Below are 27,703 nucleotides of genomic sequence, written 5' to 3'. Positions count from 1 at the left end.
TACTGGAATGTTTTTGAGTAACTCTGTGGAAGCTGCCTGCAATCTAGTAGAGTGTGCTGTTATCCTCTGGGGAGGCAAAGCATTATAGCAAGCAGTAATATATCCAGAGAGCCATCTTAACAGTCTCTGTGAAGAAATCATGTACCCCCCTAGATCTTTCTGCGATGGAGACAGTTTAGGTGATTTCCAAAATTGCTTGGTCCTATTCAGGTAAAAGGCCAAAGTCCGACGTACATCTAACATATGAAAGGAGGTCTCATGCTGAGATTTATTTGGTTTAGGAAAAAATATTGGTAGATGAATATACTGGCTAAGATGGAAATCCAATGCACCTTAGGAGAACTTCAGAAGACTTGATGAGTCTTGGCAGATTCTCTGTCACATCCTGAATTCTAGCTCCAGGTAAGCAGCACTCTTCTAGGGAGTCTCAGTTTGGGCAGCAGATAGATAACTCAGTCCCCGACCACCGCCACCCCGCTCCTCCTTTTGGAAGTGGTGGTCACAAAACTCCCATCCCTTCTGACCCCTTCTTCAGATGACTTTTCCAAGGCATTATCAACAATATTACCTGTACAGAGAGCCTGAAAGCAGTTGCTTACCTCTATCTGTGTTGGGGGTACCCTGGTTCTCCTCCTCTTCTTCAGGAGGTCACACGCTACCAGTTTTCTTCCCTGTTCTTCAGTCCCCATTGCACTGCCCTCTCTGATTCTTCGGCATGCTGTGCCCACAATACCAGACTGTGGCCCATAGACCTAGCTTTAGCATTTATTTTATTTAGCAGGCCTGTCTCCTGTAAGACATTGGCTTTAGCAGTTAGCATAAAGCTTGAGGCCTATAAACTTTGGCACAGATCAATGGCCCAACTAAGTTTTGGGGACCTGGGACCTGTGTTTAAGGGGGAAGTTTGTACATACTGACACCAGGCAACCCCAGGAATATGAGCTAACACCAGCTTTTGGATATTTTAAGATAGGAACCTCTGCAGAGGTCTGACCACAAGAATACCATGGCAACAAACTGATGTATTTGGTAATAAGTTGAGATAATTAATATATAACCCAGCAGTTCTCAAACTATGGGTTGTGACCCCAAAGTGGGTTGTGACCCTGTTTTAATGGGGTCACCAGGGCTGGCCTTAGACATGCTGGGGCCCGGGGCTGAAGCCTGGGCAGGAGGGCCTGTAACCTGAGCCCCGCCACCCAGGACCAAAGCCCGAACCCCACCTCCTGGGGCTGAAGCCAAAGCCCAAGGGCTTCAGGCCCCCAAGCCCAGGGCTGAAGCCCTCGAGCTTCAGCTTTGGCCCCCGTGCCCAGGGCGGTGGGACTCAGACTGTGTCTTTGGCTCCCCACCACCTGGGGCAGCGGCGCTTGGGCGAACTCAGGCTTTGGTCCCCGCTCCTGGGGTCACGTAGTAATTTTTCTTGTCAGAAGAGGGTCACGGTGCAATGAAGTCTGAGAACCACTGTACTAACCTATAGGAGAAGGGCACCCCAACATTAGTAAGGTGAGGAAATACAAATAAGGAAGAGAGGAGAAACCCCCACTGAATAGGCATTAGGAATAGTGGCGTCAGCATAACGTATTGTAAGAGTTGTATCCCAGCCTCTGAGCAGGAGAGAGAGATGTAGCCCTTGGCAGATACCAGGATCATGGCCACTGGTGATGATGAGGAAGGTGATGGTAATGAAGATGATAATGGCTAACATTTCAGGTTGTTCTGAAAGGGATGGAATAAGTATATAGAGGTTCAGATGTATATTCTGTGTTATCTCTACCTTGCTGGGTTAGAGTGTTTGTGACTTTGCTAAATGTATTAATAAAGTATTACAAACACAGAAAGGTTTCTAAAGTGTGAGTATTGCAACAGTGCACATCAGGGTTCCCAAATGAACAGTAATTTTGACAATACTGGGCCTGATCTTGGGACGAGAATCAGTCAAACCTCAGAGTAATAACTAGGAATTCTTAAGTCATCAATATAATTAATATATAATCCATAGATCAGGCTACACAAATCCTCACTTCTATTCGGGAAGTCTTCATTTTCTCTGATGCAATGCAGGGTCGATACTTGGGCTTCCAGTCCTTTGACCTTTTCTTCCAGTATGGAGACCAGCTTGCATTTTGTACAGACGAAGTCGCTTCTGTCCTCCAGGAGAAAGACAAACATGACACATCCTGTGCAGGTCACAACAGCTGATCCATCACAATCCATATTTTCTTCCTTGTACTCTATCAAGAGTCTTTTCAGATGATGTATTTACTGTTCCCAGAAGCCCGAAAGGCAAAAACTCTGTGGGCTCTCTCCCTAGGTGAACTCCCAGGCAAACTCCCTCTGTTTGCTTCCCTTCTGTTCACGGCTCACTAGGTTGGCAACTGTTCATTGTTCACTAGGTTTGCTGCTTTTGTTGTTGGTGGGCAAGGGCAAAAGCTGGGCTAACTGCATTCTGGTTGATGTGCTTCTTGATGTCCATCCATCAGCTCAGCAGCAATGGGGCCAAATGAAGTCTTTCCACCACTTTCTGTCTCGTACCAACTTCACGGCTTCATTTACCTTTAAACCTTTTTGTGCTATGTCATTCTCCACCATGCCTATTCATCGCATCCTCAGCCTTCCTCGATGTCTAGTTCCTTGCACACTGATACGTAGTGGTATGTATGGGATCTTTTCCAGGTCCATTCTTGTCCAAACCAGCGCAGACAGCTTCCTTGAATCTTCTGTAACAGCATTATTTCTTGCCCTAGCCATTTTCTTATCACTTCGTTTTTTATTTTCTGCCATCTTGAAACTCTCAGTATTCCCCTCAGCCAGTTCATTTCTGCAGTCAATATCTTACATCCATTGGCCTTCCTCATACTCCAATATTTCAACATGTATCGCAGTATTGGTAAGACAACTGTCTCCGTACACTGATTTTTGTTTTTATCAAAATGTCTAACTTTCCAGGGCTTACCAAATCCAAATAGAGCATGGAGAAGAGAAGCCAAAAAACTATGGCAAGTGGAAGACAAGAAGTAAAGATCAAAGTTGGAGACAAAGAACTAGAACAAGTGGAAAAATTTGTGTACCTTGGAGAACTAGTATCAAAGAAAAGAAATTGTTGAAGATGACATAAAAAAGAAGACTTGGGTGAGCCACTATTGCATTTGGAAAACTCTGTAAGATCTGGCTGATATGCAACTTCATGTTAATAAACATCTACTATACACATTTTTTAAATTAGCAGGTCTCACAGCAATGCCAACTCGCATACATTGTATATACTCAATTATGCAATATTAAGGTTCTGTGTAAGTTTTACTTCATAGTATCAAATATAGTACTCGGAGGATCTGCCATCTAGCAACAATTAAAACACATGAAACTGGAACATTTATGTTGGATGTAACAGAAAAACTTTGGAAAGAGTGCTAAATGTGTTTTTCTTTTAATCAGAAAAAGTTTCTGAAAAAAAATCAGTGGAAAATAAAGCTACCCTCCAATAAATGATGATAAAATGTGCAATTAGCTTCCTTTGCTTTGCATGACAAGCTACATGAAGCAGACACCTTTTCAGATTCCTGGTACTATTTTCCACTGCTGACCCTTGCACAAGGGGTAACTTTATTAAAAAACTATTTTACTCTCTACACGTACAAGCTGACCATTTGCTATCTCCCATAACCTCATGTGAGGCTAAGGCTACCAACTTGCAGGGCTAACTAAAAAGTTATAAAGGAAGGGCAAGATAGTGGAATTTCAAGCCGTTAAATGTGATAAACTTACCCAAAAAACCAAAATCATGCAAAAACTGAAAGATACCTAGAACTTTGGAAAAATCAGATCTCCCAATTTGTTGCTTGCAAGAATGCCATGGGCTAAGATTTCAATGCAGCTAAACTTATTGTCCTTTTTCAAGCAAAGCTGTCCGCAACAGAACGGAACCTTGCCACCTACCGGTCAAGTGTTTGGTTAAGGATTATACCATGAACTAGGAACCTTATAGATGGCTAAAAAATTCAGATGAATTTCAACTCACAGAGCAACACCCTGCTACCTTTCCTACCCCACCAAGATGCTCAACAGTCAGATATAACAGTTTTCAAAGAACTAAATTTTATTTCCAAGGTAAAGGTTATAGACCAGGGGTAGGCAACCTGCGGCACGCGAGCTGCTTTTCAGGGGCACTCACACTGCCCGGGTCCTGGCCACTGGTCCGGGGGGCTCTGCATTTTAATTTAATTTTAAATGAAGCGTCTTAAACATTTTAAAAACCTTATTTACTTTACATACAACAATAGTTTAGTTATATATTATACTTATAGAAAGAGACCTTCTAAAAACGTTAAAATGTATTACTGGCACGCAAAACCTTAAATTAGAGTGAATAAATGAAGACTCGGCACACCACTTCTGAAAGGTTGCCGACCCCGGTTATAGACAATTTCTCCCGGAGCTTAAGACAAGAGATTCAGAAGCCAACTAGTAAGTCAAAGCATTACACCTCTCAGGAGTGAGCATCACGTGAAGAGGGATCATTAGAATTGCACAGCCTCCAACTGTCAGTTCCTTTTCAGCCAAAGAAACCAAACATACATGCAGTTCATAAGAGGAAGGAAAAAGACAGCTCCGTGGGATGCTGTAAAGTCTGGGTGTGGTTACTGTAGGCTGAGCGCTATCAGTCAGGTACAATGAAAAATGAGAACTTGTTGTGCTGCCATGACAGGGGGGAAGGAGAAGGTCTTAGATACAATAACAGACCTCATTAAAGCCAATGGGTATGCCAAGCACTTTTTTAGGTTCAACAAAAGGAGCGTTCAAGTCCCTTTATGTAATAAACACAGCTACAGACACTGAAAACTACCAGCAAATCCCTAAACTGCATAATCAAGCATGAGCTGACCCAGATAGATAAATGCCCTTCTGTGGCTGCAAACACAGTGCCTAGGAGATTGGTTGCAGCGTGTGCATGTTGGAAAGAAACAGAAAGCCAGGCGGAATGGTGAGTGTAACCCTGAGAAGAAGCAGAGACAGAACTTTGTGGGACCAGAGTTCATTAGAGCAGCAGACTTGTGGAATTCTGGGCAAGGAAACTGCTTACTAAATCTCTATTGTGATCAGGCAAACGGTGACAGCATGTATTTTTTTTGTAAACAAGATTACACCCAAAATACACCTGACTCATAACACTGATTTCTCATCCTAATGGAATCAACTCTGCAAGGCTCTGATTTTTGGCTAACTGCTCACGTCAAAGGGGCAACAATTATTTTCTGAAACGTCCTTATGTTTAATATTAGAAGTGGAGATCTTTATAACTTTCATCACCATATAATTTTGACAAGTTTCCAAGCCCCCGTCTTGGTTTATGTCCCACTCCCCACTCTCATTTTTGGATGTGTACACTTTTGGTGCGATAGCCATTTAAAAAAAAACTAATGGAGAGCATTAGGATTAAATATACAAAAGTGCTTAGAAAGACAAGGTGGATGAGGTAATATCTTTTACTGGACCAACTTCTGTTGGCGAGAGAGACAAAATTTTGAGATACACAGAGCTCTTCTTCAGGTTTGGTAATGGTTTTGTAGCCATCATATACAGTAACTCCTCACTTAAAGTCGTCCTGGCTAACGTTGTTTCATTGCTGATCAATTAGGGAACATGCTCGTTTAAAGTTGTGTAATGCTCCCTTCTAACATCATTTGGCAGCCGCCTGCTTTGTCTACTGCTTGCAGGAAGAGCAGCCCGTTGCAGCTAGTTGGTGGGGGCTTGGAACCAGGGGGACCGGTAGCCCCCTATCAGCTCCCCGCTCCCCTAAGTTCCCTGTGCAGCAGCTGCCTGCAGTTCAGCTGTGTCCCTCCCCCCACTGCCATGTGCTGCTCCTGCCCTCTACCTTGGAGCTGCTCCCCGAGACTCCTGCTTGCTGTGCAGGGGGGAGGGAAGGAAGATGGGGGCTAATGTCAGGGTGTCCCCCTCCCCCCCGCTCCTGCACCCTGCTTACCCCATCTCCCATAGAGCAGGGGGGACAGAGCAGGACTTGCAGCAGCTGCCTCTCAGCAAGCTGATCTAATTAACAAGGCAGCGTACTTAAGGGAAATGTGCATATCTCCCTCCTGCTGCCTTGTGTAGAGAGAGAGTTAACCATTGAGGGTTCAGCCAATTGCTAGTTCATCATTTAGCAGTAAGGGAAATATCCCACCCTCTGACTCCTCCACCTCAACCAAGCTTCACAATCATCATCACTGTGTACCACTATTAAATTGTTTGTTTAAAACTTATACTGTGTGTGTGTGTGTGTGTGTGTGTGTGTGTGTGTGTGTGTATATATATATATATATATATAAATATAAATATAAAATATTTTGTCTGGTGAAATAAATTTCCCTGGAACCTAACCCCCTCATTTACATTAATTCTTATGGGGAAAGTGGATTCGCTTAACATCATTTCGCTTAAAGTCACATTTTTCAGGAACGTAACTACAACGTTAAGTGAGGAGTTACTGTACATATTTTTCAAGATATCAAAATCCATGTGTTCAGGATATTTTGTAGCAGGCTAGTGAAATAAAAAGGACAGTTTGCACAGGTTTATCATTTGTAAATTGTGGGGATGCAATGCCTTTATGACTGCCATTCTTTCCATCTGCTAAATAATTGTGAAACTGCAGTAAAGGAGAGCCATGGCATATCTGAATAAATCTGCCCCTCCTTACCCCCTGCAACAAAAGAACTTTAATTAGAAATCATGCTACTATAGCTTTTTTTCATATTGGATCTAAACATGACATTAAGAACACAGTTAATGCATCATTTTGTAATACAGAGGCATCCTTTAGTTTTAATCCAGTTAGAGAATTTTCAGTATTTTTTTCTTTAAACAAATGAATAGCAGAATTTCATACACAAATGTGTGCATTATAATTTAAAGGATCTGAGAAAATTGCAAAACTGTGTCATGTAATGACATTCTTTTGCTCAAGCAATTGTTTTAACAAAGGATTAATGAAAAAGTTTTACAAAATTAACTATACTATTTGTAAATTAAAATGTATTAGCGTGTTTTATAATAGGGTATTCGTCAAAATCGTCAAATGCAGGTGTTTTTTTTTAATGTAAAAACTAGTTTTTGGGACCCTTGTATGGATTAATTTTCAATACCATTTTTTGAGAAATTGAGATATATATGTAGAGAAAAATCTGGACACAGTTGAAGAAACACTGACATATTTCTACGTAAGATTACTACTACTGTTCTCTTGATTATATAGTTCACATCATCTACAGTCCAGTTCACACAGTCATGACTCCTCTAGCTGGGGGTTCTACGACAGCTCCTGGGCAGTGCTTAAATTGCTTCTCTTTCAGACAGTGCTTGATGATTCCCTAACATCAACTTGTACAATTGCTTGCATAATGATTTTAGGATTACAGGCTCGATACCATATTTCTTCCTCAATGTTAGCTAGTACATGCCTATTGAATAAACATTCCCTTCTCTTTCAACATCCTATTGAGCATCTTGTTTGGGTCTGGATAAGATCAGATCAGGCCCAATCCATTTGGTCCTTTGAAGCTGTCAGTGTCCAGATTCTCCAAGGTATCTGAAAAACCAATGTTCAACTGCTGAAAATTTTAAAGTATCAATGTACTTTTAAAACATTTTATTTTGTGTGTCAAGAGACCTCTTCAGTTTGCAGTTTCAAAGAACATTGCCTCTGTATGGTCTCAATCCAAAAGGCTCTAGCCAACTAAGCTACCGTGGCCAGGTCCTGTCCAAGCACCTAACCATTCTTACATGCAGCATACCTATGACTCATCTCTGTACAACCCACTATTTGAATCTCCTGTGGTCTCCTGTCTGGGGTCCAGAGTCTCAAACAAAACTTGGATCAGTGGTCTTGCCTCATGCTTCTCCTCCACATTGTCCCTGTGCCCACTTGTTCAGCAGCAGCTATCTCTGTTGCTCTACTCCCATGCCATGTCTCAAACATCATTTGTGTCACTGGGATGCGTGTTCAAGTCCTTCAACTACGCTCATACAATGTCTCTTCATGAACTGCTTGACTGATGGTGTTTGTGAGGCATGCTTCAAGGCGCTTCCATCTTTAATCAGCAGGTCTGTTCTTATCCTTTTATATACAATACTTACACAAAACCTTCTTAGCCAATAGTTTAGGGCTAGCACTTCAAAAGTCCATTGGTCTTCCTCCCTAAATAAGGAGGAATTTCTGTTTAAGGGAATAGAACGGGGCTGTTGCACACTTAGTTTTGCATTATTTTTATCTCTCAAACTTTCCTGAGTCAGTTCTCTTACAGAATTAAAACCCAAACCACAACAAATTATGTGATAAATAGGTACTCAAAGTTAAAAAAGTAGTTAATGATTTGTGTGTGAGAAAACTGACAGAAATTGTAACTGGATCCTAAGAAGCTGTAGATTTACTTCGACTGTGATCTGCATTGCCCTAAAAGGCAAATATCCAGCCACACTGGTCTTGCTAGAAAGCCACAAACAAGGTGAAAAACTTGATGCATTTCCTTGCTGGACATAGTGTAATGCTGGGATCCAGTGCAGAATTAATGAACACAAACGCAATGAACCAGTCAAGCCTTTTTAAAATTTGTCATTAAAATCTATACTAACACTTGATTTCAATTCTCATTGTATTTAATTTTAATCCTGTGATTAAAAAAAATTTGCTGCAAAAGACAGTTGTTTTAGACAAAAGGAGGAGGGGATATGTTTCTTAAGATAGGAATAGTCCTTATCTCCCTCCTTTATGCAGTTACAAAGCTATAGCTTGTCTTTTTAAAAAACTTTTATATTTTATCTGCAAATGTAAGTGATATTATACTACCCCCAAAAACCTTCATTTTACAAATATCCTGTAAACCAGGGGCGGGCAAACTTTTTGGCTTGAGGGCCACATCAGGTTTCGGAAATTGTATGGAGGGCCGGTTAGGGGAGGCTGTGCCTCCCCAAACAGCCAGGTGTGGCCCCCTATCATCTCCCCCCCATTTCTCACCCCCATCCAACCCCCCCCCGGGCCCTCTGCCCCCCGCCACCCCATCCAACCCCCCCTCCTTCCTGACTGCCCCCCGGGACCCTTTCCCCCATTCAACCCCCCATTCCCCGCCCCGACCCCTATCCACACCCCTGACCACCACCCCTGAACTCCCCTGCCCTCTATCCAACCTCCCCGCTCCCTGCCCCCTTACCGCGCTGCCTGGAGCACCGGTGGCTGGCGGCACTACAGCCGCGCAGCCCAGCTGGAGCCAGCCACGCCACCGCGCAGCACAGAGCACTGGGTCAGGCCTGACTCTGCAGCTGCGCTGCCCCAGGAGCTCGCAGCCCTGCCACCCAGAGCATTGCACCGGTGGCGCAGTGAGCTGAGGCTGCAGGGGAGGGGCCTGGGGCTAGCCTCCCAGACCAGGAGGGTCCTGTGGGCAATAGTTTGCCCACCTCTGCTGTAAACTGATGTTACAGAAATTTTAATCCTATTATTAAAAATACTCTTTTTGCAATTGTTAGTTTTTTAGCAGAAAGGACGGTCATTTCTTCAGATATTCCACAACACCCCCTTATTGAAGTTACACAATTCTTTAGCAAAAGGAAAAAGTAGCCCTCACAAAGGGTTTCTCCACAATATACAAATGATAAGCCTGTGTAAAACATCATTTTTATTTCACTACCCCTCTACAAATATCCTTAAGACATGGATTTTGGTTATTTTCCCTTTAAAAATGTGTGTGAGAGACATCTACAAAGCTGCTTCACTTACATTTAACAATGCCGTTTTTTCCCCATTACCTTTAGAAGTATGTGCTACAAAGCACTTATTAATGCCCTGCTTTTTATGCTAATCTTTTAAAAGTTTATTTGTAAAACGGTACTTGGCGTGATTATGTTAAAAAAAAAAATGTAAATTCTGTTAAAGTCAGGAAGAAATAGCATTCTTATCTCTGGTAAAGGGTTAGCAACTCGCACAAATTCATTTAAACTTAGGATGACCAGATGTCCTGATTTTATAGGGACAGTCCCGATATTTGGGATTTTGTTTTATACAGGCACCTATTACCCCCCAACCCGTCCTGATTTTTCACACTTGCTATCTGGTCACCTTATTTAAACTAGCCTCTCAAATTAGACTGTGTTTTATATACAGGAATAAGTCTTTGGAACAGTTTTTGGTTGGGGTTGCTTTTGCACAGTGGGCAATTCATTTAGGCAAACTTTTAAAAGCACAATTTTTAAAAAAGTCTGGGGTCTGTCTACACAATATCCCTAACACAAAAATCTGCATTTTTCATCTGATTCTTTTTTTAAAAGAAAATATTACTGAAATCTCTCTAATAGGGGTATGACGTTTCAGTTCTAATTCTAGAATTTAAAAAGTTCTTTTATTGCAGGAAGGGGCATATTACTTCAGCTATGATACATCCTTACTAAAAAAAACTGCTGCATTCATAGTGAGTAAGGAAAATCAAGACTCCTAGCACAAATCCCTAAAAGGCAATGGCTTTAGACAAACTTCTCACTGGTTCAGGAAAATGAATTCATTTTAATATTCTATGATGTGTCTAAAGAATATCTTCTGATTGGCTCAGCCAAGAGGTGTGGCTTGTCCAAGGCTGATTGTCCCGGAATTGCTGGTATTTCACTAATGACAGCCATTGGGGTCAGATGCTTTTCTATTTCTATTTTAAAGCTTGCTCTCTCTGTGATAATCCACTTTAATTTCTCTCTCTGCTATTCAACCAGTGAGAGGCTTTTTTCCTTACTTGCTATTTTAAAACCCTCTATCACTTTGCGTCGTTTACTCTGCTTTATTTTCTCTCTTTCTGCCATCTGACTTGTAACAGGCTAGGAGGCTTTTTTTCCTATCTTGCTGTTTTAAATTTCTCTCATTTTGTCTTGTTTAATCCCCTTTATTTTCTCTTTCTGCCTTTTTTCCTGTCCATGTAACTAACTCTTACTTTCTGATAATCCTCTGTTTTGTAAATTATTTTAAAAGGGCTTAATGCTTATTTATGCTGTAGCCTATTTAAAAATACCTTAAAATGACCTTAACGTAAAAAAAAAACCGCACAAACACTATTTATACATTTAGTCCTAATGCTCCCCAGTTAAAATTAAATTCAAAATGGCTGCCATGCTAAAAGTGTACCTGTTCAAAATTGAGACAGGAGCAGGACATAGAAGAGGGCATGGAAACCTGTCAAAATTACATTGTGATGAAAGGTACAGAGGTCTTCACTTACTAATATTAATATTAGTAAGTGTTGAATTTTTTTCTAAATTTTACCCACTATCATCACCGTAAAATTTTTCTAAGTAAATGTTCTGCTAAATAAAGCCAGAGACCCAATTAAAAATTAAAAGGAAAACCCTTGTCATGAGCACATAAAATACCAAAACTAAAGAGAATTTAGCCAAGAGAATGTTTGTGCATAAAGGAAAAGGTCCCAAGTTTTCAGAGCTAATGGTGAATCTTAGTTCTTAGGAAATTCATATGCAATTCCCATCAGGTTTTTCGACAATTCAAATAAGCATGAAAAAAATACCATGCTTCCCACACTGACAAACAGCCAGCCCTGTTGTGCGGCTGGAGAAAGGGAGTTGTGTCTCCAGGATCTAGCTGTCCCACCCCCACAACAGTGGAGAATGGTCATCCCAGTCCAAGCCACTTCCATACATCAAGGGAAAAGGGTGTTCCGGTTCTAGTAAGACCTTCCCCTCTATCCAGGGGCTTGTCCCAGTTCTAAACCTATGTGCCAAGACAGGGTATGGGAGGGTAGGATGCAAAGCCTGTTTATGTTCTAGCCAGCCATGCTCCTGAAATGTGGAAAGGAGAGGAGTGTCTCTCCAGGTTCTAGGTGGCCCTGCCCTTGACAAGAGGTCAGGGGGTGGGGTTGCGTGTGTGCGTGTGTGCACGCGCATTCAGGCTCCAGATGGCCCTAGGCGGAGGGATAGCTCTGTGGTTTGAGCATTGGTCTGCTAAACCCAGGGTTGTGAGTTCAAATCCTTGAGGGAGCCATTTAGGGATCTGGGGCAAAAATCTGTCTGGGGATTGGTCCTGCTTTGAGCAGGGGGGTGGACTAGATGACCTCCTGAGGTCCCTTCCAACCCTAATATTCTATGATGACACAGGGCTGGAATGGGTAGAGTGCCAGGGTCATGCTGTAGCCAGCCAGCTATAACACAAATATGGAAAGGCAGGGAATATAGATTCTAGCCTGCCCTACCTTGGCCACAGGGGAGGGACATCTTCAGGTTGTAGACAGCCCTCATGGGTGGATCACTCTGGGTTCTGTCTGGCCACATCTTGGAATTCTAACCATCTCTCCCCACAGTGCAGAAAGTGTAGGGAGAATGAGATAGTAGCAGCAAATTCAGTTTCTATAGTCTGACCCAGCCTCATGGGGGGGCATGGAGTACCTCTGTTATGGCAGGACAGTTAGGGGAGAGGCACAATACGCCCAAGTTCTATTCAGCCCTGCACCCACTACACGGAGGAATGCGTTTGGTTTCCAGCCAGACCAACCTGTCACAGGCACTGGGTAGCCCAGGTTCTAGCCAGCCCCGACCTCATCTGGGGCACACTCCAGGTTCTAGTATCCTAGAGACCAATAACTTACTGTGAAAGAATTCCTCGTAGTCAGTTCTCTCCACACAGCAAGTGTACATGCGCAGAGCCGCTATCTTAATCTTCTAGAGAGAGAGAAAACAACACCTGTAGTACCCACCAAAAGGTCGCCATGAAGTCTGGATAAGTTACACAAGCGTACACAGTGCTCTTCTATGATCAGATCCGTGTATCCATATGTTGGATTAGACACTCATTTTAATGCCCCTCCTTAAAGCCATCCCAAGGCATTTAAAAAAGAAACATGTGAAGATGGGTCTGTTTTGGCTTTTTGATTTCCTCATATATCTCTTAATGTTGATTTATACTATTCTGAGATTGATTTTGCACAAGTCACTTTTTAAATATTTTAAAAAATAAACCATTGATGTGCCAAAAACCCATCAAAATTTCTCTTTTTAGCTTCAAATATACTCATAAAACAAGCATGTTTAAGGTGCTAAAAGAGAATCTCAGACAAAGACCTTGGTCATATAGATTTAACGTGCCCCAAGACTTGGTAGTCTTGTTTACTGCCTTCTAGTGCAACATTAGCCTGTTCATTACATTTTCTAAAAATAGGATACAGGCAGGCCTCGACTTCACGTTTAAGTTACAAGGAACGGCACTTACGACGCTTCTACATTGACACCCTGATTCGACTTATGACTATAGGTTTCGAGTTTACGACACTCGGTCCCGCAATGGAGTAGACTGTGGTTCCGAGTTCCGACTTACGACACAATTGTAAGGAACCAATTGTGTCATAAGTCCGAGGACTGTCTATATACAAATCAGAGACAGAAGAGGAAAACTCTTAACTGCTCCCTTCCACTCACCTTTGGGAAGGGCCTGGAAGAAGTAGAGAATTCACAGCACTCTCCATCCACCTGCCTTTGGGACTGCTAGGGAACAATGAACCCACCATTTTAGGTGAACCCACCCCATAGGTGAACCATGAACCCACTGTACTAGTAGACCACCTAATCAGAATGTGCACTCTGCATTTTAAGACAGCACTTCAAAATACCAAAAGGTAAATTTAAGTCTGATCTGACTATAAGGACACTAGGGAAATAATTTCCAAAGGAGGAGAACAGCTTTAAGGCACAATTGTTCTCCTCATTCAGTAGTCCTGAAGTTCTGCCAGAAAAATGGAAGTTTTTGACATCCAAAGCTCTCTTAATCAGAATTATGCCTAAACTCTTACGTGCCATAACAATTACAATTTACAATAGAAAATGCAATCCACTTGAGTTCAGACTTTGTGACAACACCAATACAATGAGAGATTATCAATGCAAAATTATTTAAGTTAAGATTTATGGAAATTTTGTTCTGATGTATTGTAACCACTGCACAATGACTGAAACCCATATTGTGAATATGGGTCCCGTCCCATAATCAATTTTCATCCTGTCTTTATAATCCGCCATTAAATATATAATCCATTTTCCTTTGTTTTATTTATAGTCTTTTCAATGACTCTTTTCACCATAGTACCTGAACATATTACAGTCATTAATGAAATTATCCTCCCAACATCCCTGTGAGACAGTGGCATAATCACTATTTTAGGGATTGAAAAAACTGAGGCACAAATATTAAGTGATTTGATCCAGGATGACACTGGAAATCTATAGCAGCGATCTCCAGCATTTGCCATACGTAATGTTAACTGCCAGTTATTGGAACATTCTCATTTTTTATTAATTCAGTGTGTTATCTGGAGAGAACTGAGCAGAACATATATACTCTTGAAGAATAACCGAAAAGAAACAAGCCTCTCTAAATAAAATGCATTACCCCAAACACACACAGACACCAATAACCACTCAAGAAGGTCAGATACCCACATTTAGATCTTTAAAGGTGGACACAATTCAGTCACTCTATACAAGGGAAGTTGAGTTACACACAAACTAAACCCAGATTTCAAATCAATGTAAGATTAGCTCAAGAATTGTCATGTGATGCTCTGCACTCAAATTCTTATTTTCATTTTATTGCTACCCTCCTAGCACCTAGAGACCCCAACAAGAGTCTGAGTGTACAGTCTAAATAAGGAAGGCAAAGGGTGGATGAAATTTTACAGGTGGGAAACAGAAAGATTAAATGACTTACCCAAGGTCATACAAGGAGTCTGTGGCAAACCCAGGAAATGAACCCAGGTCTCTAGAGTCCCAATCTAGACTCATAACCATAAAACCCATCCTCTCTGTAAGCTCAAGTCCCTGAACCAAAAGAAAGTGGTAACAAAGCAGAGGCAGTGTGGTCAGCCTTTGTTGGGACCAAGAGAGGAAGCAACATGCAACGCTCTTCAACAAAACCCTCTGGACAACTTGGGAGTGGTGTTCACAAGCTCCCAAAGGGAATTGCTGCCAGCTTCCATTACTGGAGGGTAACTGTGATGTGGGAACTTTGATGGATGAATAAAGTGAGGAAATAAGTTTTTGGGAATCCAAGTGGCCTTCACTCATTTACACACCAAAATAATAAAACTCCTACTTGTGTCAATGGAGGCCTTGTGCATAAATCAAGGCAGGTTAAAGCCTTGGGCTATTATTCTCCATATTGTGTGAGAGGACTTTATATGGGTAATATGAATGTGACTGTGCACATAAATATCCCTCCCATGTCACAAAGAACCTAGTTCTCAAAACAGATGTAAAGTAACCAACTACAGGAAAATATTAAGACTACCAAAATAATTGCGTTACCCATTTGTTATATTTCAGTGGTCCTGTGAATCCCATTGCTTCTATTATCTTTGTGAAGGCACCCACTTTCTCTTCAGATGGCTGCAGGGAATCTTTTGCAGCAAGAAACTGTAAGGTAAAACAAGGTTAAATCAAATAAGACACAGAACCACATGTCCTTATCCCAGCAATTCAATCTAATCGTTTTAGACAAATAAAAAATAAATTGGAAATTTTAACTTCCGTTGTAAGTTGTCTTTATAAATAATGCAGTGCACAAAACTGACATACCAGCACTCCTGAGAACACACTACACCTATACACCGATTACTCACTAATTCACTTTATTTAGAGTGAAAAGAATCTGTATACACACCTCCAGCCTACTTTATTGGGGGCCTAACCAATAAATTAAAGTCGAACTGTAAAACATTAAAGATTGCCCAGACATAGATACACTAAATCACATTAGAAGAACTGAAAGACAATTACTCAAAAGTTAAAAAATGACAGAATTAACATTCTTGCAATGTGAATTTGGTTACCTTATGTATACATATTCATATATGTTAAGGAAGAAGGGACCTTTAATGATCTTATAGTCTGACCTCCTCTATTGCACAGATAATAGAATTTTACCCAATAATTTCTGTATCAAGCTTATAAATTGTGGTGGAGCTACAGTGTATTTTTAGAAGGACATCCAATCTTCATTTAAATACATCAATTGATGGACAATCCATCATATACCTTGATAAGATGTTCCAGTCATTAATTTTTCTGATAAAAATTTGCACCTTTTTAAATTTTTGTTTTATGTCACCATTTCTAATAGGTATAGTTCAGAAATCTGCTTGCATATGCTGTACCCTTCTATACCAATATTCCAGTCACGTGTATTATCCCACCAAGTCTCTATGATGCCAACTCTGTCACAGCCATGATTATTCACTAGTACTTCTAGTTCTTCCTGTTTATTCCCATACTTCTTAATGCCCTGTGCTGCTATGCTGACAACCTTGAATATGCATAAGCTGCCTGGGCTATATTTCAGCACTCAAAGTCAGATGCATTCGCCAGCCACACCACTGAGCAGATGATGTGGCAGCAACAGCAGCTCCTCCAGCAGCAGGAGGTCTTCTACAGCAGTGGAACCAGGAAGCAGACAAAGAAAAAGACCAGTTCCTAGAGCAGGTTTACAGCATGCAGCGTCATCTCTGGGTTCAGGAAACCAGCATGGATTGGCGAGAAAGACCTGGAATGATCAGCAGTGGCGAGAACTACTAACTGTGGTATGTAACCTATCATTTAAATCAGCTTCTGTATCAGATGACTGGAGGGTAGCTAAGGTGATGCCAATATTTTTAAAAGGCTCCAGCGGCAATCCCGGCAATTACAGGCCAGTAAGCCGAACTTCACTACCAGGAAAATTTGTTCAGGACATGATGCCTGTCTTGACTGCTACTCCATTTCTCCCACATATGCCTCCATGCTTTCTTTCATACTGCCTTTTCCTTACACTGGGGAAAGACACTGTAAAAATCTGTAATGCCACTACTTTGTTCTCTTTCAAATCTCTCTTTAGAATTTAGCTCTGCCATAATGCCTACAAACCATTGCCATCTGACTAAGCCTATGCCAGTAGCAAGCTGGGATTGTTGTCAGGCATTGTATGTGAATTTTATTGTTCCTTCGTTCTCCCAACCCGCTCCCCTTCTTATATCTTGTGCACCTGTTGTATGCTGTCGTTTTCTTAGCCTGCAAGCTCTGTGGAGCAAGGACCACCAGAGTTATTATTTGCATTATGGTAATACCTAGAGGCTATCACCAAAGACAAGGACCCACTGTGCTAGGCACTGAACAAAAACATAACAGAGATGGATTCTGCCCCAATGAGGTTACAATCCAAGTATAAGACAAGAGGCCACAGTAGATGTAAAGATGCGGGGAGAAAAGGAAACAAAACAATACTGGTCAGCAGGATACGCTGTGTTCACAGCACACCATCATTAGTTACTATTACTATTTAGTATGACACTATTAAACATTTAGTGAATAGCAAAATTTGCTATACCTCCCATTCTCTCCCCCCCCCCCCCCCACACACACACACCAGAAAGAGAGGGGAAGCATCCTGTCCTCTTTAAAAGTGGGGGCAACACTTCTGTCTCTTTTCTCCTGAAGGAGACAAGGAAGAATCTGCCCCCAATTAGTACTTCTCTTCCCATCTCAGCCCCATCCCTCACAGGGCCTTTTGTTGGACCTTTCCCAGCAGCTCCCCATCACCCAGTTGGGGAGAGAGAAAGGAACATGACACTTAGTGCTCTGCCTCCTGGAGGGATACCTTGCAGCTCTCAAATCACTGGCCTTGGTCTGTGATAATGTCTACTCTATAACATTTAATGTTCCGATTGAGTAAATTCATCCCCTGAACTATTTAAAAAAATCATCACATAGAAACATGTAAACGTAGGGCTAGAAGGGACCTTAAGAAGTCATCCAGTCCAGCCCCCTGCTCTGAGGCAGGACCAAGTAAACCTAGACCATCCCTGACAGGTGTTTGTCCAAACTGTTCTTAAAAATCTCCAATGATGGAGATTCCACAATCTCCTTTGAAAGCCTACTCCAGAGCTTAACTATCCTTATAGTTAGAAAGTTTTTCCTAATAGCTAACCTAAAATTTCCCTTGCTGCCAATTAAGCCCATTATTTCTAGTCCTACCTTCAGTGGACATGGAGAACAATTGATCACTGTCCTCTTTATAACAGCCCTTAACATATTTGAATATATTATCAGGTCCCTCCTCAGTCTTCTTTTCTCAAGACTAAACATGCCCAATTTTTAAAATCTTTCCTCATAGGACAGGTTTTCTAAACCTTTTATCATTTTTGTTGCTCTCTTCTGGACTCTCTTTAATTTGTTTACCTCTTTCCTAAAGTGTGGCACCCAGAACTGGACACAGTACTCCAGTGGAGGCCTCACCAGTGCTGAGTAGAGCAGGACAATTACCTGCCACGTCATACCTCATACTCAGAGTAGTTATCGGTCTTTGCACCCACCTTATAGTAATTTCATCTACAGGTCTGTCGCATCTTACGCTGGGGTTACGTTACGCAGTTAGCGCGTAAAGCGAAAATTGCGTACAGTCAAAATTACATTGAGTGTAATGGCGGGCGGAATCGCCTGCACTACAGGTACAGTATTAAAATTGTTATTTTTCCTCTTTTTTCTGTTTTTGCCGACCATGTAAAGCTGAAATTGCGCATGTTAAATGCGCGTAAGATGTGACAGACCTGTACAGCACATTTCCCTAGTTTGCTTATGAGAATGTCATGTGGGACTGTGTTAAATGCCTTACTAAAATCAAGATGTAGCACATCTACTGCTTCTCCTCATCCACTAGGCCAGTAAGGCTGTCAAAGTTATCCTGTCACAAGTTACAGGTCTCTGTAGAGTGATTGCTACAACGAAGCCTCTGATAATAAACAATAGTATCAAACTATTCTAACCTGATCAGTGCTGTGAAGCATTCTCCTTTGCTGTATTATTGCACCACTGGTTTGTATCAATCCACCACATACTTTATTCAGCTGGGGTTGGCCAGTCTCATGCCTCTGCTTAAAGTGACAAAAGAGAAGTGAGAACAGTGTTGAGGAATAAGCACTAAAATTGTGTTGCATTCAAACATTCACTAATTTACAGTCATAGAATTTACAGATGAAAAAGACCTATTAGGTCATCAAGCCCATCTCTCTGGGTCCAGTGAAGGTTTGTTCCCTACTGTACATTTAGTAATATTTTGAATATCCTATGGAAGGGCTGGCAGTCTCATGCATCTTAACGTCACACAATTTGTCCTGAAATTTAATCTAGATTTTCTCTCAGATTTTTGTTCCATTAATCCTAGTTATACCTCCTTGTACAACAGTAAATAATTCCTCTCTCCTTGGCATTAACACCCTTCCAATGCCAAAGACATTTTATATGGGTTGGTGATTTGATACTATAGTTATCGGAGTCTTATAAAAATGATACACCAGGTTACACAATCAGGTCAGCCCCACTCCTAAACCAGTTACTGCTTAGTCAAGCTCCACATATTTAGCTCTTATGTGAAACACAATTAGTAAACAAACATGGGTTGTGGTGTTTTCATGGCCTGCGTGACAGATTTATATCTCCACCATCTAATCTAGCTGAAGTGGTTCAGCCTTCTATCCAGTGTCTAACAGACATGGGCTTGAACAGAAATAATGACTGTGGGCTTGGGGGAAAACAGTCAGAAGAACTGTCTGAGATTTCAGCTCCCTTAATTATAGAATCATAGAAGATTAGGGTTAGAAGAGACCTCAATAGGTCATCTAGTCCAACCCCCTGCTCAAAGCAGGACTAACCCCAACTAAATCATCCCAGCCAGGCCTTTCATTTCAGTTTTACATGATCCCTTTTTCTAGATGCTCAGGTAGCAGCACTGGCAAGAATTATCCCCCGCCACTCTCATGTGCTAGAAGACTGTGACCTTTTATTTCATATGTGAGGACCTACACAAATCCCCAATTCTTACATGCTTTAGAATAACGAAATATCCTACCTGAAGAGTGCCATAGAGCATTCTGTCCCACTGTGCTTGCGGCAAGGTTGATTGTATTAATCCACTGCATACTGTAATCCATTGAGGCATTTCAGTCTGGCACTTCTAGAATAGAGAGATCAGCATGCACACAGTAACCAGCAGTGAAGGGGAACATCCCAGGATTCATATATTCTACTGGAAACCAGCAAAAAGAGAAGACTGCTGGAATTTCCAGCTACATTATAATTATTAGTTGTGGGCATCCAAGAAAATCAAAATAATGCAAAGGCAGCTATTCCTATCAACTTGATGGTCATCCATAACAAATTCACACAGGAATACCCTATGCTGTTTTGAAGTCATACTGTGACTTAAGAACCCCGTAATGCCAACTGGTAAGATGGTTACATAAATATACGGATTCTGGTATGTACATTCTGATTCACCAACAAATGTCATGTGAGGTCTCAAAATGAAAGCTGGTGTCAAACTGGTCATTAATATTGTTCAATGTATGTGCAGATACTATGGAAGGAGTTTTGTATATACACTGAAAATGTTTGTAAAGTCTATATCAAGGTGTTGGTCACTAGCAGAGGTGAAAAACAAGTTTTCCTCCAGACAGGAGGTAAGAAATGTCCCTCTCTCTCTGGGGATGTAAATTAAACATTGTAAACTAACACATTGAATGTCTATTTACATACAAATAGAAATGTTAACAAAGAAATGTGAAGTCAACAGGGAAGCAGCAAACAGGAAAAACAAGCCATGGGTTGTTATCCTGTCTCTGAGTACAGACAATAAACTGTGGGGGTATATATAGGAGGCAAAGCACCAAGGAAGTAAATGGGCAATGCATTTACATTCATGAAAATGGGATGTCAGCCAAGCTTGACTGATAACGCTAAAGACGATTTTGGGTGAGAAACTTCTTTAGACAAGACCTTAACTTGTTTGTTTTATGCATAACCATGTTTCCAATATCCTTACTCACTATCTCCTGAATCTCTAGTCTGATATATATATATTTAAAGTGAAAACAATAATAAGTTTATCAGTGCTGCTGTGATGTTAAGTAACGTGCTGGTCCTGAGCTGAATCTTACAAGTTGGTCTGTGTATTATTCCTTTGGGGACAGCAGACCTGGTATTTCTGTGAGTGTTCAGTGGATAAGGAACTAGACACTACAAGGGAATGCTTCAAAGGGACTCAGGGTCTGGGTGCACTTACTATTAACCTGCAAAGCAAAGTCATTGTTTTTTTTCTTATGCTTTTATCTGACAGATTAAAGAGCCCTTTGGAACAGAATATTTTCTCTCTGTGAAGGTACTTATACACTAATCAGGTCACCTCTTCACCTTCTTTTTGATAAGCAAAACAGATTGATACAGTCCCCTATTCTATACGCATGGCCTACAACCCTCCTTCCTAGATGTATAACTTTGTATTTGGCTGCATTAAAATATTTTGTTTAAGTAGGCACAGCTTATCAAATGACCCAGGTAACTCTGTGACATTTCCATGTACTCATCATTATTTACCACTCCACCAATCTCTCATATCCACAAATTCTATCAGAAGTGATTTTATATTTACTTCCAATCACCGATGAAAGTGCTGAATAGTACTGGGCCTCATACTGATCCCTGCAGAACCCGCTAAAAGCATGCCCATTTGATGATGATTCCCCATTGACACCTATTTCTTGAGATCTATCAGTCAGTTCTTAATCCATTTAATGCGTGCTCTAATGATACTGTATAGGTTATTTTTTTTAATCAAAATGTTGTGCTTTATAAGTCTAACACCTTACAAAAGTATAAGTATATTGCAACTACCCAGTTACCTGTATTGTCAAACTTGTAATCTCAAAGAATGAGATCTTGTTTAACGATCTATTTGCCACAAAACCATGTTGACTGGCACTAATTATATTCCCATACTTTACTCTATTGATTGTATCCTGCATGAGGTTTTCCATTATTTTGCTAACTCGCCTATAGTTATCTGGATCATCCCGCTTGCCCTGTTTGAATATTGGCATGAAATAAGCACATTTACAGACCTCTAGAATTTCCTGGGCATTCCAAGATTTCTTAAAAATTAACATCACTTAGCCAGAGATGTCCTCAGCCAACTCTGTTAGGATTCTTGGGGCTACTGATTTTAAAATGTTTATCATTAGTACATGTACTACTAGTATATGTACAAGTAACAGTCAGCATGGATTTGTCAAGAACAAATCGTGTCAAACCAACCTGATAACTTGTTACCCTTGTGGATGGCGGGAGAAGCAGTAGATGTAGTATATCTTGACTTTAGTAAAGCTTTTGAAACTGTCTCACATGACCTTCTCATAAACAAACTAGGGTGGGTGCAAAACTGGTTGGAAAACCATTCCCAGAGAGTAATTAGCAGTGATTCCGTCATGCCGGAAGGGCATAACAAGTGGGGTCCCGCAGGGATCAGTTCTGGGTCTGGTTCTGTTCAATATCTTCATCAATGATTTAGATAATGGCATAGAGAGTACACTTATAAAGTTTACCCACGATACCAAGTTGGGAGGGGTTGCAAGTTCTTTGAAGGATAGGATTAAAATTCAAAATGGTCTGGAGAAACTGGAGAAATGGTCTGAAGTAAATAGGATAAAATTCAATAAGGACAAATGTAAAGTACTCCACTCAGAAAGGAACAATCAGTTGCACACATACAAAGTGGGAAATGACTGCCTAGGAAGGATTATTGCAGAAAGGGATCTGGGGGTCATAGTGGACCACAAGCTAAATGAGAGTCAACAGTGTAACACTGTTGCAAAAAAAAAAAAAAAAGCGAACATCATTCTGGGATGTATTAGCAGGAGTGTTGTAAGCAAGACACAAGTAGTAATTCTTCTGCTCTACTCCACGCTGATTAGGCCTCAACTGAAATATTGTGTCCAGTTCTGGATGCCACATTTCAGGAAAGATGTGGACAAATTGGAGAAAGTCCAGCGAAGAGCAACAAAAATGATTAAAGGTCTAGAAAACATGACCAATGAGGGAAGATTAAACAAACCCAATTTTTTCAGTCTAGAAAAGAGGGAACATCATAACAGTTTTCAAGTACATAAAAGGTTGTTACAAGGAGGAGGGAGAAGAATTGCTCTTCTTAACTTCTGAGGATAGGACAATAAGCACTGGGCTGAAGTTGCAGCAAGAGAGGTTTAAGTTGGACATTAAGAAAAACTTCCTGTCAGGGTGGTTAAGCACTGGAATAAATTGCCTAGGGAGGTTGTGGAATCTCCATCATTGGAGATTTTTAAGAGCAGGTCAGACAAACACCTGTCAAGGATTGTCTAGATAATACTTAGTCCTGTCATGAGTACAGGGGACTGGACTAGATGACCTCTCGAGGTCCCTTCCAGTCCTATTATTCTATGTTGTCTAACATCCTCCTTAGTTACTAATGGATTGGAAAGTAGTTAATCATCCTCTCATGATCAGAGTACATCATCCTGCTTCTTACCAAATACAGGACAGAAATATCTGTTGATCACTCCTGCCTTTTCTACATCATTAACAATTTTACCATCTCCAGCTAGTAATGGGCCTATACCAGTGCTTTTGAGTTTCTTTTGATCCTAACATATTTTAAAAGGTTAAGAGGTAACTTGATTACAGTCTATAAGTATCTACATAGGGAACAAATATTTAATAATGGGCTCTTCAATCTAGCAGAGAAAGGTCAGACAGGATCCAATGGATATAAATTTAAGCTAGACAAATTCAGATTGGAAATAAGGTGTAAATTTTTGATAAGGACTAGATGATCACAATGTTCCCTTCTGGCTTTAGAATCTATATTCATCTTTGCTTATCATGAGGATAAAATAATTATTTTGTGTTGGGGTGCAATACCTGTTGCATTAAAAAATTACCATCTATAAGTTTTTAGAAACCCTAATCTTGATTTATTACTGGCTGCATGAGACCTCCAGTATTTGTCTCCCAAACTGAAGTCCCTCAACACAATTTTTCTTTCCATCATGTCCCTTTTAGATTTGGTGGTCTGCAACAGACTCCTCACCAGCACTCCTTCCTGCACTTTGTTAGTTAGCACATGAAATGGATCAAAGTTCCTGTGGTTGTGAGTTACCTATAACTGTAAAACAGATAATGATGTGTTTAATGTAGAGTTCCAACCCTACTTCTTTCACCTGCTCTGACCTTCCTGGGCAGGATATAACAAGCAACAACTTTCCAACCATGCAAATTTCAGTAATGCCTATCAAATTTCTTCTAATCAATGAGAAATTTCCAATTTCCCATGTTTGTTACTCAGACTCCCAGCAAAGGTATATAAGCCATTGAAAAAAATCTTCTTTCACGTTGATCCAATTTGTTTCTTACATTCCAAATTCCAGTTTATACAATACTTGCCTCCTTACCACCCTCCCCTTGCATTGGTAGTTTAACAGCTTCCTGGCTGATCCAGCTAGTCTCCAACTGAGCACATTAGCACTCCCCTCATCCCAGTGAGATGCAGGCTATCCTGCTCATACAACTACCTCTCCCACTGGAACGTATCCCAAAGCTCCAACATAACCAAAGCCTTTAAGCTTCATACCAGACATGCAGCCAACATTTCACCTCCAGTATTTTCTGACTTCTACTACTTTTGTGCTTGTGCACCATTTGTGCTAGGTAATGTACGATTCTTAGTTGGTCCCTAGGTGCTACCCACAATAAATATGATTAATAAGAAGAGCAGAGACTCAAGCATGCACTTTCACTGTTACCGAAAGGACATGCGAGTTAAGATGAAAGAGATGTGCCGTCTCTATATACTAAAGTGTTAGAAGATCAATTTTTTGTCTCCAATGCTAACTGGGCAAACTGCAACAATGACTAGCAAATACTGAATGAATAAAAAGTTTAACATTCAGGAAGTTAGCTCAGCAGGTCACAGAGGACTGCAAACAGTAATTCTTGAAGTAAGTGTCCTGACGTACAGCTTCCAACAAGTGAAAAGATCCTGAAATAAAAATCAGAAACTTCTACAAAGAACGGGTAAAGAAGGAAAGAAGGATTCAAAGCCTCTGATGTGGAACCTGTTTGATGCTCCTGTTCATGAATAAAGATCAAGAAGGAAACATGTAAAGTGTAAGCTGATCAGTATTTGGGAGGGGTGGGGAAAAGAGGTGTTTGAATGGCTGTTGAAAAACCACCATATGGAACAAAGGAATCCAAACTAAATTTCTAATTCAGAATCTTTTCGAAAGACGAATCATTGTGCTACTGGAGAGCACGGAAGTGCCGGGCTGGGGTATCCCAGATACTGCAACCCTGTGTTCCCAGCCCAGCTCCCCTCACCGAGCCGCATGCACCACACACATCACCGCCGACAACGGGACACAGCGCGGGGCCAAGGCCCCGGATCCACCTTCTGTTAAACTACAACACCGCTGGGAAGTTATCAGACATGCCCCGCCAAACCCGCCCCCCGGGTAACAGAGCCGGGGCCACCACTCCCAGGGCCCTGTCACCCGCGGAGACCGCAGCCCCCCGGTGCATTTGTCGGCGGCTCCTGAGCCAGACCGTCCGCGCTGCAGGGAGGCTCCGAACCCGGCCGGACACAGACGCTGGGGCCGTGGCTCGGGCTCCAACTCTGACCCATCCCTTCACCTACCACAGCTCTGACCAACGCCGCCATGACACTCAGAAGCGCTTCCGGAACATGGTAACTACTTCCGCTTCTCACAACCTAGCGGGGGGCTGAAATCACAACTGCGCGTGCGCGTACACCTCCGTGCTAGGCCCCCTTAGTTCGCACGCGCTGCAGGGAGTAAGAACCGTTCCGTGCATGGTCGCTATAGGTCACGTGTCGGGGCGGAAGCGCGTACCAGTCCCCTACCCTGCCCAGCAGCCCCCGTCCTGGCCTGCTACTGCGCTCTGAGGGGCGCTGCTCTGGGAACAGCCCATCCCCCTCCCTGCGCCGGCTGAGCAGCTCTATGAGCCGCGTGGCGGGGGGGGGGGGCTCCTTGGGAAAGCCCAGCCCGGGGGGAGAGGGCAGCGTGGAAGCAAGTGCTTGTGGGAGAGGCAGAAAAGCGGGGCGGGCGGTGGCTGCCTCGTGGCTGGAGCCTGGGAACAGGAGGCAACGTGACAGGCCCCCATAAGGGTGACTGGGTAGGGCGGGGCTTGGTTAGGAAGAGCTTCAGTTTGAAGCAATAAAGGAATAAGTGGAGATGGGGGCCTGCTCGTAACCATGGGCCCGGCAGCATGACCTTAGTGCCTGACTTTAGAGTGGTGCTGATGAGGGGTTAGATGGCAGGAAGGCCTGTGGAAAGAGCTCTGGTTCTGTGGACAGAAGAAAAGCTAGATCATTGAATTGTTATGGTGGGAGGAAATGGCACCTTTTGGAAATAGCCAGGATGTACAGGTCTAGGATGTGTGTGGCGTGAAATGTTACCATGGTTACAATCCTGGTCAACTGAAAATGTAGTGGTGCTGTTATCTGTGATGGAGAGAGGGGAAAGCACTGGGTTTGGAAGGAAAGACTGTTTGGGGGGCATGTTATATTTAGCTGATGGCAAGAGATCCAAGAGGAATTATTGGAGAAACAGACTGAGATGTGGTATGAGATTGGAGAGTTAGACTGGTGTAAGAGAGAGTTCTTAAATCACAGGAGCAGATTAGGATTGCCCAGAGAGAGGGGATATAAAGAGAGAAGAGGAGGGGGCCAAGGAGAGTGGGAGAACAGGATGATGATCCACTGAATGAATCAGGAGAAGACAGTTATGGATGACATAGAGAATGTAGGTGTGATAACTGCTGTGAAAGGCAGAGCAGAAGTCAAGGAAAATGGAGCTGGAGTAGAGGTTCTGAGCTTTGGTTGGTTAGAGGTCAATAGAGATTCTAAGAGCTGAGTTAGTGAAATGGAGAGGGCAGAAGCCAGACTGGAGTTGGAGGAGAGGAACTTTCAACAATGAGTGTAGACAGCAAGATCATTGAATTTAAGGCAAGGGGGAGACGGGAAACAGGGTGCTAGAGATAGAAGTTGAAACATGGTTTTGGGTTGGCTGGTATTTTTTTATGATGGAATTGACCAGAGCATACTTGTAAGGGGAAGGAACCTGAGAAGTGTGGGAAGTTGAGAAAGATAAGGGAGAAAGTGAGAGTGGTGGCAAAGGACAGTCACTGGAGCAAGTAGAAGAATTAGAGGTGGAGAGCAGTGACACACTTAAGTGGTGGTGACTGGGTTTAAGAAGGAGCATGAAGATAATCAGATTTTATTCATCTTTGAAAAATATGGAATTATCCTGCAAGGTGTTGGGGGCGGGGGGCTTAGAAATGAGGTACAGGTGGCAAGAGGCCAGGAATAGGTGTGAAATCAATGTGGGTGGAAAGTTGTGCTGCTTTACCTGGAAAATGGCAGAGCTGAAAGAGGAGACAACAAATGTGTGGTGGAGTAATTCTGTAAAATTGCAGTATTTTCACCAGAGACATTCAGCTATATGACAGCAAGAATGGAAGAAGTGAATGTTAAATAAACCAGGGCTGGGGATTGGTGGAAAGTATCTTGTGGAGAAAGAGATGAGGAAATGAATTGATGATAGAGAAAATCATGGTATGGAGGACATAAATAAATCAAAGGAAGACAGTGAAGAAGGCATGTAGATAAGGAGCCTGAGGAGTTGGGCATGTTGATGGATTGGAAGGCAGAGTGATGTGAAGGAGGCAAGTTGGAGGAAGTGAGTTGGTTGTTGGAAAGATCAGAGAGGGACCAGTGCTTGGTAAAGATAAGGCCAAGTGAGTGGCAATTTGGGTGTGTGGGAGACTTAATTGA

At 42.0% G+C, this 27,703-nt stretch overlaps 1 protein-coding gene across 1 annotated transcript in view; it reads right to left on the bottom strand.

Annotated features, from left to right (window-relative positions):
* The window catches only part of LOC135886676 (ubiquinol-cytochrome-c reductase complex assembly factor 1), an 87,547-nt gene extending 61,951 nt beyond the window's left edge, over window positions 1-25,596 (bottom strand). The window contains 6 exon segments of the mRNA XM_065414460.1: window positions 12,621-12,693; window positions 15,328-15,435; window positions 18,816-18,923; window positions 19,898-20,002; window positions 25,547-25,579; window positions 25,582-25,596. Of these exon segments, the coding sequence (XP_065270532.1) occupies window positions 12,621-12,693; window positions 15,328-15,435; window positions 18,816-18,923; window positions 19,898-20,002; window positions 25,547-25,579; window positions 25,582-25,596 (442 nt within the window).
* Between the last annotated feature and the right edge of the window lie 2,107 nt (window positions 25,597-27,703).

Source organism: Emys orbicularis, chromosome 12, assembly GCF_028017835.1.
Source record: "Emys orbicularis isolate rEmyOrb1 chromosome 12, rEmyOrb1.hap1, whole genome shotgun sequence".
In the NCBI taxonomy this organism is placed as follows: Eukaryota; Metazoa; Chordata; order Testudines; family Emydidae; genus Emys; species Emys orbicularis.
This window is presented reverse-complemented; position numbering and strand designations above follow the sequence as displayed.